The sequence below is a fragment of the Conger conger genome, chromosome 16 (assembly GCF_963514075.1).
Source record: "Conger conger chromosome 16, fConCon1.1, whole genome shotgun sequence".
In the NCBI taxonomy this organism is placed as follows: Eukaryota; Metazoa; Chordata; class Actinopteri; order Anguilliformes; family Congridae; genus Conger; species Conger conger.
The window spans coordinates 27,256,710-27,269,553 of NC_083775.1; the positions used below are offsets into that span (position 1 = coordinate 27,256,710).

A 12,844-nucleotide genomic window follows, 5' to 3' on the forward strand; every position below is an offset into this window, starting at 1 on the left:
AGTAAAGTGGACGCCCTCTCAAAATGATTGGTTCCCAGATTTGACAACTGTAGAGATACTTCCCAAAGCGATATCAAAGAGCTTAGAAGGAGAGTCCTGCATGGTCTCTGGCAATATAGTCTGCGCCATCGCTAGCTCGCGGCGTCTGGTGGTATAATGTACTTAATTCCCTCATTCACGGCGGAGACATGGACTCTCTTAGCTTTGTTCTTTGCCCTATTACTTACGTAAGTGTGAACTTTTTTCAGCGAAAATATATGCCGCAGAAATGTTAGGTTTTCATTCTGCCTTATCTGCTCTCTTTATACCTGTCGTCTGTTTCGCATTAATAATTAAATGAAAGGTCCTAAATAAACATGCTATAAATTTTACATTACATTTTAGTCATTTGGCGGAATAGTTAAAAACTGAATCAAATCAATACTTTTTGTGACCACCCTTCGGCGTTAAAACGGCATCAATTCTCTATGATAGCCAATGCTGTCCTGCAGTTCTATAAAGTTCACGCATAAACGTTTCGCATTTTTCCCTCATTGCCTAAATAGGCTAAACTTTTCAGTAGTCGACGTATATAAAGTCACCGGCATTAATTAACCTACGTTATGGCCTGTCATTAACATGCGAACTGGTATTGCACATTATATTAGATTGATTGGCGTAGACTACCTATTATACGCGATAGGCTAATGTAGTAGTAACAGTTTCTTGTTGTAACAGTAACAGTTTATCGGTGTTGTAAAAAAACTTGGTCTACAAAAAATGCACTTTAATTTGCTGTTAGGGCACAGGGTGGTGAAATAAGAAAAGCTTTTACATTTTTTATTGTCAAGAAAATGTTTGGGATAGTCATCGGGTAGTTCATAAATATTGACTCGAATACGTTTTGTCCATTGCCTAATGTAGACTGATAATTTTACCTGGATCTTCCTTTCATAGATATGGAATATGGCCCCTTCGTCTCTTCAGTAAACGTGGGATTCCTGGACCCAGGCCACTGCCATTTTTCGGGAATATGTTGTCATTCAGGAGAGTAAGTACCAACCTCCCTTTGATCAGATGTTGCCTGAAGTGAGGTACGTTAACTAGGCTACGAATACAGTTATCGTCAATTATAGAGTTGATTAATTTTGTAAGCATATATTTTATTCGACTGTATTTTTTCCACTCTATAATTAACCGCAAATTGGCTTTTTTCATTTTGGAACACGGAAGTGTTTGTTTTTTGAAGGGTACCACCCGGTGATGGAATGACGTCACGGTGGTGCCCAGTCAACAAGGTGATTATAGTTCTAATTTTTAAATCCGTTTTTTATAGGTTTTCTGTTCTATTTACACATTTCCTTTCAGTTTAGTTTTATGAGTTGCTGGCTATTTTTATTTTTTGTTTATTGGACACACATTTCTATTTCGTTTTTCTATAGTTGCACACTATAATATTTCGTTGGACTGCCTTTACCTTTGATTACGGCGCGTGTTCGCCGTGCCATTGTTTCGACGTCACAACATTTATTGAGTTGCATTGACTAAGGGAGAGTCAAACCACTCCGTAAAGTCTTCTCCAACACACCCCAAAGACTTTAAATGGTGAAAATTATTCCTCATGCTCCATGAACCACTCATTCACAATTTGAGCCCGATTAATTCTGGCAGTGTCGCCTGGAATATGCCCATGCCATCAGGGAAAAAAATCCATTGATGGGATAACCTGGTCATTCAGTGCATTCAGGTACTCAACTGACTTCGTTTTATTGTGACATACATTGCTGAGCCTAGACCTGATCAATTGAAGCAACCACAGATAACCCTTTTTTTTTTGGCCAGGCAGTGTATATTGGTTTTAGTTTTAGTTTAAATCTTGGGGGAAATAAAAACCTGTACTATCCCTCCAACTTCATGTCCTGTGCCCAATGCCCATTCAGAAACATGAAGTGGGTTAAAGTTAGTTAAAATGTAATGTTAACTGTAATTTTCAATAACAGAACAGGCTACAGTACTCAAAATGACTGTTTCGTCATCAGGGGAGCTCAGAGAATGTGGTACAACACTTTGTTTGATATTTTATCTCTATTACCACAAATATTGTCAACAACTTCAATATTAACAAACTCCACAACAAATGTGTTATGATGTTGGGCATTCCAACACAACATTTCCTTAATCTATCAAATAACACATTAGGTTTGGTAACACCTCATCATTGACTTGCTGATTCTACTTATTACAGGGTATTCAAAATTTTGATGTGGAGTGCCGGCGTAAATATGGAAGAGTCTGGGGGTGAGTAGGCCTATGTATAAATGCAAAGCAAAGAGTTCCCATGCCTAATACAGTGAAAGTATTTCTGAAAAAGTATTTGCCGCCTTCCCGATTTCCAGATCTTTAGACAGAATGTAATATTAGACAAACTGAACCTGAAAAAGTTATCAAACACCCATATCTCCCCTTTGAAAAAAGTAATTGCCCCCTTATAAATAATAAGTGATTGCACTTCCTTTAGCATCAATAATTACAACCATACACTTCCTATAATTTCATATCAGTTTTTTACATCGCTGTGGAGGAATTTTAGCCCACTCTTCTTTGCAAATCTGCTTTAATTGAGACAAATTGGTATTTGAACATGAACTGCTCATTTCAGGTCCTGCCACAGCATCTTTATTGGGTTCGTGTCAGAAATAGGCCACTCCGAAACTTCAATTTTCCATTTTCAGCCATTCAGATGTGTTTGCTTTATGCTAGACATAATGGGACCTGTGTTGTGCAAAAAGTTTCACTTTTGAATCATACTGTATGTCCATAGAACTGCATGTAGCATAGTGGTACATGACTGGTACCCGCAAGGTCTGTGGTTCGATCCCTGGTATAGCCAAAATAAGATCCGCACAGCCATTGGGCCCTTGAGCAAGGCCCTTAACCCTGCATTACTTCAGGAGAGGATTGTCTCCTGCTTAGTCTAATCAACTGTACGTCATTCTGGATAAGAGCGTCTGCCAAATGCCATTAATATAATGTAATGTAGAACATTATGCCAAAGGCTTTGGGACCATTTAGCTGTCTGTTTGTTTGTTTGTTTGTTTGTTTTTTGCAAATATGAGGCAAGCATTTGTCATGAACATTGACCTTAGCTGAGGCAAGAGAGGCCTGCAGTTCTTTGGATGTTTAAATTAAATTAATAAAATAATCATTTAAAAAAATATGTTTTGTGTTTACTCATGTTCCCTTTGTCTAATAAGACATTTTAATCTGGAAACCATTGTGACAAATATGCAATAATATATTAAATTAGGCAAACATGAAAACAATGTCCTGTTTTTCATTTGGTGAAGAATATGCTAATGACTGTTCATAGAATCTACCTTTGACTTTACACCTCTGTTATGTGAAGCACATTTTCATCTCTGTGCACAGGATCCTTGAGGGGAGAAAACCCATAATTATGGTCACAGATCCTGCGGTTATCAAAACCGTAATGGTGAAGGAATTTTACACTTTATTCACAAACCGAAGGGTAGGTTCAACTTCCTTATCCATTTATAGAGCCCTGTTAATAAATGGTAAATAAAACGTATGGCCAGTGTCCATAAAGCCTCTGAAATTAGGAGCACTAATCTAGAACCAGGTTCACTTTGTCCTGGCCAATCTATTATGAGCTAAAAAGTAAACTGGATCCTGCCTGTAGATCTGGATTAATTCTATCATATGCTTAGTGAACACTGGCCCTGATCTATCCACACTCACTGGAGTCTCAGTGAATAAAAAAAATAGAGCAGGTAGGACAACTAAGGAATAATTAACCCATATTTGAATAAAGTCTAAAAACAGTAAGTGAAAGTATTAAGCTACCTTTGGTTTAAAAAACATGTATTAAGTAGCAGAACCACATCTAAGCCTAATTCCCTATTCTTTGCCATATTTCCTAACCTATTTACTACAACAGGCCAGGCCAGAGGTTTTAGGCTACTTCTGGTTTTAAAGATTAGATTAGATTCTGTCAATTTATCTAGAGAGAGAGAGAATATGTTAATGTGCTTGTTTTAATATGTTTGCTGTGAGTGTTCATACTCATTGCATGTTGTACACATGGCTTCCATGTTTCTCTGTGTTTAAATGTAATGCTGGATAACATATGATACTTTGGCAGTGTGACTATAGTTGTTCTGCTAATAAAGCAAATTGAAATGAAAAAAATTGGAACTCAAATTGGATCTAAACGACAATGTTCATAATTATGAACAATGGATAATAATGAGAATGTATTAGAGATTTGTTTTTCTTAGCTTTGTGGTGGAAGAAAATAGTTATTTTTTTATGATACAGTATACGAGCTTCAGAGCTATTCTGTGCCCTTTTATGCATTTCATCTCCAGGTTATTGGCTTGATGGGGCCCATGAGCGATGCTGTATCCTTGGTGGAAGATGAAAAATGGAAAAGAATCCGCAGTGTTCTTTCCCCATCCTTCACCAGTGGAAGGCTTAAAGAGGTAACAATTATTTTCTTTGTTTGGCCAATATCGCACACCACTACCCACGATGAAGTGCATTTCATTTGTCATATGATGGCTGTTACCAATGCACGTCTGTATTTTACGCAGCTGAATTCTTTGGATCCTGCTTTTCGCATTCCAGCAGTATTTTACTGTATGTTCAACTTTTGGATTACACAATAGAACTACATTTGCTTTTGGTTGCTGACCTGAATCAGCATGTACACTACAGTAACCCCTAGTGCCTGCCCACCACAAATGCTCCCTAATATTGTTCTTGTTTTCAGGTCTTCCCTATTGTCCAACATTATGCAGATGCTCTGATGAACAATTTGAAAAAAAAAGATTTGGAGCAACCAGTCCAAATAAAAGAGTATGTTTTATTTAATGCACACCTATGTGTTCTATATGACCACAGAAATGCATTTTTCATTGGCATATATTTGTCAGAGAAAAAACAAAAAACAAAAAAAACACAGAATATATTCCAACAATTGTCCACTCCACGAGAGCCAGCCAAACTTGGCTTTTGGCAGGACCGGGTATCGAACCTGAAGACATTTTAAGCGGAAATGAATTAAAATTGAACCGCTTTCTGGTATTTAAAACAATAGCAGTATCATACATAATTTGTGTGCTTCTTATTATCATTACAATGTTGCATATACAGTATTTAGACCCCTTCACTTTTTCCAGCATCAATCTACACTCAATAACCCATAATGAGAAAACGTGTTTTTAGATTTGTTTGCATCCTGTTTGCTTTAATTATCTTTAAGATGTGTCTAGAACTTGTCCACCTGCAAATTGAATTGTTTGGACATAGTTTAGAAAGGAGACACCTGTATATATAAGCTCCCACAATTCACACTGCATGTCGGGACAAAAAACAAGCCAAGTCCAAAACTTGTGGCAAGGCATAAACCATTTCTAAAGCTTTGAGTGTTCCCAGGAGCACAGTGGCCTCAATAATTGGAACCACCAGGACTCTTCATAGAGTTGGCTGTCCAGCCAAACTAAGTAACCAGGCAAGAAGGACCTTGGTCAGAGAGGTGAACCCAATGGGTTCAACAGAGCTTAGAAAGTCCTCTGCAGAGATGGGAGAAGGACGACAATCTCACAGGAACTCCATCAATCAGGCATTTATGGTAGAGTGGCTAGACGGAAGCCACTTTTGAGTAAAAGGCATATGGCAGCCCACTTGGAGTTGGCCAAACAGCATTTAAAAAAACTCCAAAAGCATGAAAAAAAAGATGGTCTGATGAAACAAAAATTTAACTCTTCGGGCAGAACTCCAAGCACTATGTCTGGTGAACACCAGGCACTGCTCATCACTTAGCTAATACAATCCCTACAGTGAACCATGGTGGTGGCAGCATGGGGGTGCTTCTCAATGGCAGGGACAGGGTGACTGGTTAGAATTGAGGTAAGGATTAATGCAGCCAAATACAGCAAGGTCCTTGAAGAACACCTGCTCAAGATTGTACGCAACCTCAGAGTGGGGTGACGGTTCACCTTCCAGCAATGACCTGAAGCATACAGCCAATACAGCGCTGGAGTGGCTTTGGGATCCCTGAGTGGCCCAGCCATAGCCCATAGAACATCTGTAGAAAGACCTGAAGATGGCAGTTCACAGACGCTTCCTATCCAATCTGACAGAACTTGAGAGGATCTACCAGGAAGAATAGGATAAACTATCCAAATCCAGGTGTGCAAAACTTGTTGAGACTTACCCAAGAAGACTTGAAGCTGTAATTGTGCCAAAAGGACTTCTACAAAGTACTGAATACTTAGGAAAATTAGAGATTTCAGATTTTGATTTTTAAAACATTTGCTAAAAATTAATAAAAAACATGTTTTCACTTTGTCATGATGGGTTATTGAGTGTAGATTGATTGGCAATTATTATCCATTTAAAATCTACAACGCAATAAAGTGCAAAAAAGGAAGGGGTCTGAATACTTTCTGAAGCCACAGACAAATTCAAGATCTGTTTGCAGCACATACTTATTGAGCTGAAAACCCAACTTATTGTTTATTTTCAAAAACATCTGTGTAGCCTTTTACAAATTTGAGATGTATATCCTACATATAAAAAGTATTCCCATATGCACACGTTTCATCCATGCTATTAATTCATGGGCTAACATTCTTACACTGTACTTATGGATGTTGTGTGGAAATCTTGCCCCTGCTCTTTAAAATATCCCCTTCTTTACCTAGGATGATTGGACCATACAGCATGGATGTCATTACCAGTAGTTCTTTCAGTGTGGACATTGACTCAATCAACAACGCCAACGATCCCTTCGTTACGCAGATGAAGAAACTTTTAAATTTCAACTTTCTGAATCCGGTCTTTTGGATAGCATGTAAGTTCAATATTAAATACTCCAGTAATTATTCTCAATTCATTATCATACCACATGATAATATGCAAGTGGCCTTGTGAGATGACCGTTATCATGCCCATAGTTTGACCCAGAGAGTGATTTTTGTTAGGGTTTTCTTGGGTTCATAAGGGAAACTTCTTTCTGGCGCAACATCAGCATTGCCGCAGTTACCATTCTTAGGAGGACACATCATTACTGTCGTAGAGTACGCTTGCGAAATAAGCAAGTCTTTCTAATTCGATTAGTGCCTTTCAGCATGTCAGAGCAGAATGTGAGAATACCCTACAGGCTAACAAGTCTTGCCAAATCTTAGTTCCTGAATAAGGTTGGAGATCATCTGGAGCCAACAGAATGAAGCAATGCCATCCTGCAACTACAAAACTCCTTTGTGTGCAGCATTTTCTGGCTCATTCCAGTCTACAGTTGTTAGATTAGCTGGCATTTCTCAGGCCGCAATTTAAAAAGTGCTGTCGCTGGTGCTGAAAGCCATAACATCACATTTCCGAATGTTCGAGAGGGCCTTCTGGAAATCAAAAAGGGATTTTATACTGTCACTAATTTCCCCAATGTGCTATGTGCAGTTGACTGCCCACATGTTCAACTGATACCCCCATCAGCAAATGAGCATGTGTACAGAAACAGAATGCAAACACATTCTATCAATGTCCAGGCTGTGTATGACAACCAGATTACAAATGTGGCTGCAAATGCACGCATGACTCCTTCATCTTTAGGAACAGTCGCCTGTTTGAGAAGTTGAGTGACAATGACTATGGATATTTTTGGTGCAAAAAATGAAAAACATCCAGTAAGAGACAGTTCTGTGAGGGCAAAAGACCTTCTTAATGGGAGAGGTCAGAGGAGAATGGCCAGTCTGGCTCAAGCTGACAGAAAGGCAACTGTAACTCAAACTGTTTACAACAGTGGTATCCAGAAGAGCATCTCTGAACACACACCATGGAGTGGATGGGCTAAAGCAGCAAAATACCAATAAGCCCCCAAAAATAAGTCTAATAAATACCAAATAAAGTGGTCACTGAGAGTATGGTAACACCACAATCTAAATGTCACATACAGTGCAGTCCGTAAGTATTTGGACAGTACTTGTTGTTTTAGCTCTATACTCCAGCAAACAAACAGTTGAAATATAGCAATCGCTATGTGGTTAAAATTCAGAATTAGATTTTAAATGTGATGATTTTTACATCCATATTGGGTGAACCATGAAGGACAGCCCTTTTGCCCTTATGCATAGTCCCTGTAACTTTATGGGACCAAAAGTAATTGGACAGTTGACTGCTGAAATGCTTCACAGGTATGTTAAATTGCATTATTAGTTCATGCATAAAAGAGTTAGCAAAAGGTCTAGAGTTGATTCTAGAACTGCTGTCTGCATTTTTAGTCTGGTCTCTCAACACGAGGACCAAAGAAGTGTCAAACTTGGGCACGTATGGCTGCCACTGGAACTGGCTCACTTGTGTTCATTGATGTCACTGCTGGTGGCAGCAGCAGGATAAATGCCAAAATTAACAGAAACATCTAGTCTGCACATATCAAAGCAAATGCATAAAAACTGTTTTGATGATGCTTCGTCATGCAGCAGGACAATGATTCAAAACATACAGACAAAGCAATCAGGGAGTTATTTTGGGTCAAAAAGTGAAATGTTCTTGACTGGCCAAGTCAATCACCAGCATTTCATTTGCTGAAGAGCAGACTGAAGGCAAATAACCCCCAAACAAGCAGGAGCTGAAGAGGGCTGCATGATAGGCCAGGCAGGGAATCAAAAGGGAAGGTATCCAGCATCTGGTGATGTCAAATAGTCATAGTGGTTAGGCAGTCATTGATTTGACTATTGAAATATTGAAACAAAATATTTAATATAATGACTTAATGTCCCCTAAAATTGGGCTGTAATACCAACACGGTTAACCCAATATGGATGTAAGATTTCAGTGGCAGTTGTAGTCTAGTGGCTAAGGTACATTGGTTGGTGGTTCAGGCCCTGGTGTAGCCACAAAAAGATCTGCACAGCAGTTGGGCCCTTGAGCAAGGCCTTTAACCCCATATTGTTCCAGGGCGGATTGTCCCCTGCTTAGTCTATACAACTGTACATTTCTTTGGATAAAAGCATCAACTAAATAAACTTTAACCATATAGTGATTGTTTTATTCCACATCTTTGTTTTCAGGAAAATGTGTCACTGTCCAAGTGTACTTATGGAGTGCACTGCACATGTGGTGGCTCATTCGGTTAGGGCAACGTTTCCATGCCAGGAGCAAAGCATGCTGATTATTTGGGTCAGTCATCCTTCTTCAATTTGATGATTGGGTGTCTTCAAGTCTGCCTGTTATGCTGCTCAAGTGTTTTCCTCCAACTTTTCTCTGTGCAGTGTGATATAAAGTGATGCTTGACATGGTGTGTTTCAGAAGAGAGTCTGTGCCCACCTATGTTGATAGGAGGGTCTTGCAGTTGTGAGTGCTGATACTATTGGGTATTCCAAATTTGGGGGAAAAAACTAAAGCAATGGCATGTAAATAATTATATAAACATGTCTTTGCTTTTCAGTTTTGTTCCCTTTCTTGACTCCAGTGGTGGAAAAACTGGGTTTTTCGTTCTTTCCCAGAGGACCTGTGAACTATTTCTACGACATTATTCGCAAAGTGAAGGATGAACGTCGCAAAGATGACAGTGTACGTTTTTTTTTTGTGTCCACAATTTTGAGTCTAGGCGCAAATTTCACGCAACTGTCTTTAAACAATCCTCTGTCTTTTCCCAATAGGATCGGGTGGACTTCCTGAAACTGATGATTCAGTCAGAAATTTCTGTGGAACAAGCAAACGCGCATACAGTCAATCAAGTTGTTAAAGGTAAAAACATATTTTGTGATTTAGGCTTTTATGTTTTTCAGAATAAAGGAACCGGTTGAGTTCAATATGCCTGTGCTGTACTTTGCAGGTCTGACTGATCATGAGATACTTTCCCAGAGTTTTATCTACGTCCTTGCTGGGTACGAGACCACCAGCGTCACCCTGAGTTTTCTGCTGTTCAATTTGGCAACCAACCCAGACAGTTTTAAGAAGCTGCAGGATGAGATAGATGAAGTTTTTCCCAACAAGGTAACTGTCTCTCATCAGTTTACTCAAGTTTAGTGAAAAATTATTGGACAAGGGAGAAAGGTACTGTGGAAAGATAGTGATCAGATTACCTGCTAATCCACCCCAATGTGTGCACCTTGGTGCTAGGCAAGGTCCTGTACTGGTCCAGCTCTGGACTGAGTGTCAGGGGGTTTGAGACTTAGAAACTCAGAGGTCCTGCGATATGGTGTTGGTCCTGAACTCTCTGGTCTTAAGACATGGATCCATCTGAGCAGAGGTTCTTAATCCAGGACCACATTTACTCATGGGGCAGCAGACACACTGGGGTCAACAACAACTTGGGACTCACCAATACTGGTGCGCTTCTGTTTAAGGCACAAGCTCAGTATTGATCCCCAAACATGCACTGACTCAAATATTTCCCCAAACATGCACTGACTCAAATATTTCTATTGACACGCTTTCTGTTCTTAACCACCTGCAGACTCCAGTCACGTACGAGGCGCTGCTGCAGATGGAGTACCTGGAAATGGTCATCAACGAGTCCATGCGCCTTTGGCCCACTGCCCCGCATATCGAGAGGGTTTGCAAGGCGACCGCCGAGGTGAATGGGTACACCATCCCCAAGGGCGCAATCGTGAAAGTGTCCGTCTTCGCCCTGCACCGCGACCCGACAATCTGGGAATCGCCCGATGCCTTCAAACCTGAGAGGTAAGGACCTCCCAGGTAGGCTCCCACTGGTCGAGGCTGCTCTCAGGCCACACCCACGCTGATATGGGAACAAAGCTTATTACAGAGAACAGCAATGGAGAGGGTGGCAGTAATTCTCCTTCACATGAAGCCTTATGCACTATTACCAATAAGGCTTTAGTTTGGCTTCAATGCAAGGCTTCATATATGAATACTTTTTCAGCCACAAATATAGACATTATAATTAACCATCCCCAGCATTGTATTGATACATGTACTTATTCACACAGGTTCAGTAAGGAGAACAAGGATAACATTGACCCCTACACCTTCATGCCATTTGGATTCGGCCCACGCAATTGCATCGGAATGAGGTTTGCACTTCTGGTCATGAAGGTTGTTGTGGTGATGCTACTTCAGAACTTTGATATGGAAACGTGTAAGGAGACTCAGGTGAGGGTACCATTGAATAGCCCCCCCCCCACCCCCCCATCATTACCACCACATGCTTCCCCTGTGTACTTGCTGTTATCGACTGAGATTTTGAGAGGATTAGCAAGCCCTTCCTCTAGCAGTCATAATTTCCTTCCTTCAGCTGTTATAGATTAAGCAATGACTTAAAAAGTAGGACACAAAGAACCAAAGAAAACAAAAACAACATTAGCCCGATTTTCTATTTTGTTTTAAATATGTTTTTATCATAAAAGAAACAAAGTTCTTAATCTGCCCATTATGGGAGGATTTGCTATTGGTCATTTTGAGACCGCATTTCTTGCGTTCATTATTTAACCAATTAGTGGTGTCACTAGAGGTGACTTCCAGAGGTGGAAGTGAAGTTTCAGAAGTGATGTTGATGTGACGTTGAAGTAAATATGTATACTGAGCAGACACAACCTACAGCTTAATGAACACTTCAAATGCAAGGGAAATAAGTCATTGCACAGGGTCTTTGTCACACTTCAATATGGTTGTGAAAATATACAGTATTATCAATGTTAAGCTATGCATTTTGCTTGGTATGATACAATTACTTGTGTAACATGTTTTGCATATCCTTACATTTTTTAGCTTCCACTGGAATTGACTGCAATGTACCGACCCAAGAAACCCATAACACTGAAGTTGGTCCCACGCGATGCAAAACAATAGAGAGGTCTCAGCTGGTTGATTCTTCATTTCCAGACATAATTTTCTGGTATCGCATCAGATGATTGAGTAAACCACCAGGTATGACTGGGCAAGAAGTTGATGACATTTTCAGCCTGGATATAGCAGGTTTGGAGCAATAGGGAGGAATTTCTCCTGACAGTGGTTAGTCCAATACCAGGTATATCTAAAATGGCTTCCCATGAATATGGGGACATCCTGATTTTCAAGGTGTGATGTATGATCCTCAGATTATGATTCTGGGGAACTAACAATAACTAATAAGATGTTAAAGCAATTGCTTTAGCTCTTACAGCAGAATAATTAAGAAATGAAATCAAATTAATGTGTTAAAAAGGCTGAATTGAATATAAAAACATTGCTTTCACTTCAGGGCTGAACCTTACAGACAAAAACACAGCTTTATTAAGAAACTTAAAGAAACCACTTTGTGGTTATGTAACTTCTAAATGTTTTGTAACTTTGTAATTATTTTCAGCTTTATGGATGTTTATATCATTACACATATTTTTGCTGGCATTCCACATGATTGTATCAACTATCCCTATTTCTGAAGTTAAATATATACCACTGATTTGTCTCTTTTGGATAATTAGATGTTTAAAGGGTAAATACAGTGTGTATCGTCAAATGTGTGGTAGTCTGCCAGACCCAAGACTGACAATTTGCTTAATGGTAGAACTAAGGGCATTGCTCTTAGTGATCGAAGTCTATTGTGATTCTATTGTCCTATATTTGTTCACATGTGAAGCTTAACTAACTAGTTCAATCTAGTGAACTTGTTATTATGTATGGGGTTTATTTTAAAAGCTTTTTTAAAAGAGCTCTCTGTATGCCATTTACAGGCTCTTGCATCAAGTTGCTTTACCTGTATGTAACTGTGTCAAATGTCAGTGAGTCATTCATTAGCTAGCACAGTCCAGGTGACATCATTAAAAAAGTATGTTGGACTTTTCTCACAAAACTTACATTGCATTAAATGTATAATAAATAAAATCTTCCTGTGCCTGTA

At 39.4% G+C, this 12,844-nt stretch overlaps 1 protein-coding gene across 2 annotated transcripts; it reads left to right on the forward strand.

Annotated features, from left to right (window-relative positions):
* Window positions 1-89: 89 nt before the first annotated feature.
* On the forward strand, window positions 90-12,844 carry LOC133114286 (cytochrome P450 3A40-like). 2 transcript variants are annotated; one of them, XM_061223532.1, is made up of 13 exons: window positions 90-227; window positions 937-1,030; window positions 2,225-2,277; window positions 3,409-3,508; window positions 4,368-4,481; window positions 4,772-4,857; window positions 6,708-6,856; window positions 9,446-9,570; window positions 9,660-9,747; window positions 9,836-9,996; window positions 10,460-10,686; window positions 10,956-11,118; window positions 11,734-12,844. In XM_061223532.1, the coding sequence occupies exons 1-13, from the start codon at window positions 157-159 to the stop codon at window positions 11,812-11,814; spliced, it is 1,512 nt and encodes a 503-aa protein (XP_061079516.1). In that variant the 5' UTR covers window positions 90-156; the 3' UTR covers window positions 11,815-12,844. The 2 variants fall into 2 exon arrangements, with proteins under 2 accessions (XP_061079516.1, XP_061079517.1); XM_061223533.1 differs by lacking the exon at window positions 90-227 and having other exon boundaries at window positions 998-1,073.